This window comes from Pezoporus wallicus, unplaced genomic scaffold (genome assembly GCF_028554395.1).
Source record: "Pezoporus wallicus isolate ANWC-B61680 ecotype Strahan unplaced genomic scaffold, APGP_CSIRO_Pwel_v1 contig_10797, whole genome shotgun sequence".
NCBI lineage: Eukaryota > Metazoa > Chordata > Aves > Psittaciformes > Psittacidae > Pezoporus > Pezoporus wallicus.
In genome coordinates, this window is record NW_026642755.1 from 67,602 (window position 1) to 72,599 (window position 4,998).

The following is a 4,998-nucleotide window of genomic DNA, read 5'->3' on the forward strand; positions in this document are numbered from 1 at the left end:
CCCTGGACTTTGCCTCCTGTGGATGCTCCGGGCAATAAAACCCCCTCCAGGGAGGAGGGAAACGGGGTGGCAGGGAGAGCCCCCCCCCCCGCTGCAGGCACCCGTACGTGTGTGAGCGCCCTGCCTGCGGCGCTGCCCTGCCCCGCACACCACGGCCCCGGCCCCGGCACCGAGCGGAGCCGCGGGCGGGCCGACGGGAGGGTGGCGGCCGCGCCCCGGTCCGGGCGGGTGCCTCGCACCGCCCCGTCCGCATCCCGGTCCCCGCCGAGGCCAGGCTGGATCCGCCGGCCCCCATGCATCGGGAAGGGGCCCCCGCGGCCGAGGTGAAGGTGGTGGTGGTGGGGGACGGGGGCTGCGGGAAGACGTCTCTGCTGGTGGCGTTCGCCAGGGGCGACTTCCCAAAGGTACCGCATGCCGCGTCCCGGGGGAGCTCAGAGGGGTGCGATGTGGGCATGGGGGGGGAGTCGTGGTCCTGCAAGGGACGGGGGAGGCTCCTGGGAGCGGTGGCGTGGGAGAAGGGGGGCGGGATGGGGCGGGATGGGCACAGTGGGGCTGTTTGCAGGGCGTATAACTGGGGGTGCTGGGGCAGAGGGTGGCCCAGCATGGGGCTGATGGGAGCCTGATGAGGCTGATGAAGAAAGGCTCTTCATCAGGGACTGTAGCGACAGGACAAGGGGTGATGGTTTCAAACTGAACAGGGGAAGTTCAGGTTGGAGATGAGGAAGAAGTGCTTTACTGTGAGGGTGCTGAGGCGCTGGCACAGGGTGCCCAGAGAAGCTGTGGCTGCCCCATCTCTGGCAGTGTTCAAGGCCAGGTTGGACACAGGGGCTTGGAGCAACCTGCTCCAGTGGAAGGGGTCCCTGCCTGTGGCAGGGGTTGGAGCTGGATGGGCTTTAAGCTCGCTTCCACCATTCCATGTTTCTATGATGTTATGATGGACACCTCTGCCTCACCTGGGCAGGTTCATGGGATAGGGAGACGGGTCTGTCCTGTGGTCACGACCCCATTCTTTCCCCACATCCCATTTCCCTCTCCTGAGGCTGGGTATATCCTCGTGCCCTGTCTCATGCACACATCTCCTGTTGGGGGTCCCCTCTGCCTGTGGACAGGCAGGATTTGTCTCATGCCCTTCCTGTCCCCTGCCAGGTCTATGTCCCCACTGTATTCGAGAAGTACACAGCCTCCCTCCAGGTTGCTGGCAAGCCTGTGAAGATCCACCTCTGGGACACTGCAGGTAGGACAGCAGGGGATCCCAGCGTATTTATGGGGTTTGGGGTGTCATGATTCAGACGGGTGTCCCTATGCATTGACAACAGGAGATGGGAGGTTAACCTGGGGGGGGGGGGAACCCAGCCCATGAAGGAACTGGTGCATAAAAGCTTCCTCCCTGTGAGGGTGCTGAGGCGCTGGCACAGGGCGCCCAGAGAAGCTGCAGCTGCCCCATCCCTGGCAGTGTTCAAGGCCAGGTTGGACACAGGGGCTTGGAGAACACTGCTCTAGTGGAAGGTGTCCCTGCCCGTTGGGACTGGATGAGCTTGAAGTTCCTTTCTAACCCAAACCATTCCATGATTCCATGATCTCCACCCGGCAGGACAGGAAGACTATGACCGGCTTCGCCCATTGTCCTACTCGGATGCCAATGTTGTCCTCATCTGCTTTGACGTCACAGACCCCAGCAGCTACAACAACATCCTAACAAAGGTAACACATCCCCAGGGTGGCTTCTCCCACCCCACTCATCCTCCCTAGGAGAGGTGGCACTTCCCCATCGCTGGGCTCCATGAGTCCTCTCTCCATAGTGGTACCCAGAGGTGAACCACTTCTGCAAGAGCATCCCGGTGCTGCTGGTGGGCTGCAAGACCGACCTGCGGCGAGACCATGCCGTGCTGCGCAAGCTGCAGGAGGGGCGCTTGGAGCCCGTGTCCCACCACCAGGTGAGTGGTACCCCAGGATGCCCCCCAGTATGAGGGTGTGGGTGAACTGGGGCCATGTGGGGTGGGGGGGGTCTGACCCTGCTGCTCCCCACAGGGAGAGGCCATGGCCCGGCAGGTCCATGCCGTGTCCTACCTGGAGTGCTCGGCCAGGTACCAGGAGAACATCAGCAGCATCTTCACAGAGGCCTGCAGGGCTGCCCTCAGTGCTGCCCGCCGCAGCCAGCGCAGGAGGAGACCCAAGAGGGGCTGCGTGCTCTGCTGAGCCCCACACCATGGCTACGGGGAACCAGCGTGACCCAGCACCTCGGCTCCCAGCTGCTGCTGGGGATCATCAGCCACCACCGGCCCTCCGCTGCTACCGCTGTCACCCTGCAATGGGTCTGGGTGCAGAGAACTGATTTGGGGGGGGGGGGGCGTTCCTGCTGGCTGGCCAGTGAGGGAGGGGTGCCATGGGGTGAACGCGGTGCAGTGCCGACATTAAAGATCAACACAGAGCAGCGTGGCATGGTCCCTGTGGGCAGGAGCGGCCCTGGCTCCGTGATGGGGAGACGGGTCCCCTGTGGCCCCAGGGCCACTGGGAATGGGACCCTTGAGTTTGGATGGGGTGTGTCTATGTGTGTACATAGAGATGTGTGCATGTGTGTACATAGGTGTGTGTGTGCGGTGTGTACATAGATGTGTATGTGTGTTCTCTGTGTGCATAGGTGTGTATGTGTGTGCTGTGTGTACATAGATGTGTATGTGTGTTCTCTGTGTGCATAGGTGTGTATGTGTGTGCTGTGTGTACATAGGTGTGTATGTGTGTTCTCTGTGTGCATAGGCGTGTATGTGTGTGCTGTGTGGTGTGTATGTGTGTTCTCTGTGTGCATAGGTGTGTATGTGTGTGCTGTGTGTACATAGGTGTGTATGTGTGTGTGTAGGTGTGTATGTGTGTGTGTGTGTGTGTGTTTACATAGGTGTGTATGTGTGTGCTGTGTGTACATAGGTGTGTATGTGTGTGCTGTGTGTACATAGGTGTGTATGTGTGTGCTGTGTGTACATAGGTGTGTATGTGTGTGCTGTGTGTACATAGGTGTGTATGTGCGTGCTGTGTGTACATAGGTGTGTATGTGTGTGCTGTGTTTACATAGGTTTGTATGTGTGTGCTGTGTGTACAGGTGTGTAGGTGTGTATGTGTGTGCTGTGTGTGTGTATGTGTGTTCTCTGTGTTCATAGGTGTGTATGTGTGTGCTGTGTGTACATAGGTGTGTATGTGTGTTCTCTGTGTACATAGGTGTGTATGTGTGTTCTGTGTGTACATAGGTGTGTATGTGTGTGTGTTCATAGGTTTGTATGTGTGTGTGTGTCTGTGTGTACAGGTGTGTATGTGTGTGGTGTGTAGGTGTGTGTGTGTGCTGTGTGTACATAGGTGTGTATGTGTGTTCTGTGTGTACATAGGTGTGTATGTGTGTGTGCTGTGTGTACATAGGTGCTGTGTGTAGGTGTGTGTGTGTGTCTGTGTGTACATAGGTGTGTATGTGTGTGCTGTGTGTGTACATAGGTTTGTATGTGTGTGCTGTGTGTATAGGTGTGTGTGTGTTCTCTGTGTGTACATAGGTGTGTATGTGTGTGCTGTGTGTACATAGGTTTGGTGCTGTGTGTATAGGTGTGTATGTGTGTGCTGTGTGTACATAGGTGTGTATGTGTGTGTGTGTCTGTGTACAGGTGTGTATGTGTGTGCTGTGTGTACATAGGTGTGTATGTGTGTCTCTGTGTGTAGGTGTGTATGTGTGTTCTGTGTGTACATAGGTGTGTATGTGTGTGCTGTGTGTACATAGGTGTGTATGTGTGGTGTGTATGTGTGTTCTCTGTGTGTACATATGTGTGTGTGTATGTGTGTGCTGTGTGTACATAGGTGTGTATGTGTGTTCTCTGTGTGCATAGGTGTGTATGTGTGTGCTGTGTTTACATAGATGTGTATGTGTGTTCTCTGTGTGCATAGGTGTGTATGTGTGTGCTGTGTTTACATAGATGTGTATGTGTGTTCTCTGTGTGCATAGGTGTGTATGTGTGTGCTGTGTGTACATAGGTGTGTATGTGTGTTCTCTGTGTACATAGGTGTGTATGTGTGTGCTGTGTTTACATAGGTGTGTATGTGTGTTCTCTGTGTAAATAGGTGTGTATGTGTGTGCTGTGTGTACATAGGTGTGTATGTGTGTTCTCTGTGTAAATAGGTGTGTATGTGTGTGCTGTGTGTACATAGGTGTGTATGTGTGTTCTCTGTGTGAACATAGGTGTGTATGTGTGTTCTGTGTGTACATAGGTGTGTATGTGCGTGCTGTGTGTACATAGGTGTGTATGTGTGTGCTGTGTTTACATAGGTTTGTATGTGTGTGCTGTGTGTACATAGGTGTGTATGTGTGTTCTCTGTGTAAATAGGTGTGTATGTGTGTGCTGTGTGTACATAGGTGTGTATGTGTGTGCTGTGTGTACATAGGTGTGTATGTGTGTTCTCTGTGTACATAGGTGTGTATGTGTGTGCTGTGTTTACATAGGTGTGTATGTGTGTTCTCTGTGTAAGTAGGTGTGTATGTGTGTTCTCTGTGTGTACATAGGTGTGTATGTGCGTGCTGTGTGTACATAGGTGTGTATGTGTGTGCTGTGTGTACATAGGTGTGTATGTGTGTGCTGTGTGTACATAGGTGTGTATGTGTGTTCTCTGTGTACATAGGTGTGTATGTGTGTGCTGTGTTTACATAGGTTTGTATGTGCGTGCTGTGTGTACATAGGTGTGTATGTGTGTGCTGTGTTTACATAGGTGTGTATGTGTGTGCTGTGTTTACATAGGTGTGTATGTGTGTTCTCTGTGTAAATAGGTGTGTATGTGTGTGCTGTGTGTACATAGGTGTGTATGTGTGTTCTCTGTGTGTACATAGGTGTGTATGTGTGTGCTGTGTGTACATAGGTGTGTATGTGTGTTCTCTGTGTGTACATAGGTGTGTATGTGTGTGCTGTGTGTACATAGGTGTGTATGTGTGTTCTCTGTGTGCATAGGTGTGTATGTGTGTGCTGTGTTTACATAGGT

The 4,998-nt window shown here is 53.8% G+C and overlaps 1 protein-coding gene across 1 annotated transcript; it reads left to right on the forward strand.

Moving 5' to 3' along the window:
* Positions 1-200: 200 nt before the first annotated feature.
* On the forward strand, positions 201-2,284 carry LOC130611463 (rho-related GTP-binding protein RhoD-like). Its single transcript, XM_057432215.1, has 5 exons — positions 201-404; positions 1,147-1,234; positions 1,592-1,701; positions 1,800-1,934; positions 2,029-2,284. The coding sequence occupies exons 1-5, from the start codon at positions 294-296 to the stop codon at positions 2,194-2,196; spliced, it is 612 nt and encodes a 203-aa protein (XP_057288198.1). The 5' UTR covers positions 201-293; the 3' UTR covers positions 2,197-2,284.
* The last annotated feature ends 2,714 nt before the right edge of the window (positions 2,285-4,998 follow it).

Bases quoted from the DNA above. Each gene is read 5' to 3' on its own strand.
- LOC130611463 (XM_057432215.1), top strand. From the start codon at position 294: ATGCATCGGGAAGGGGCCCCCGCGGCCGAGGTGAAGGTGGTGGTGGTG. The intron at 1,235-1,591 runs GTAGGACAGCAG...TCCACCCGGCAG, and splicing joins CCACCTCTGGGACACTGCAG to GACAGGAAGACTATGACCGG. The intron at 1,935-2,028 runs GTGAGTGGTACC...TGCTCCCCACAG, and splicing joins AGCCCGTGTCCCACCACCAG to GGAGAGGCCATGGCCCGGCA.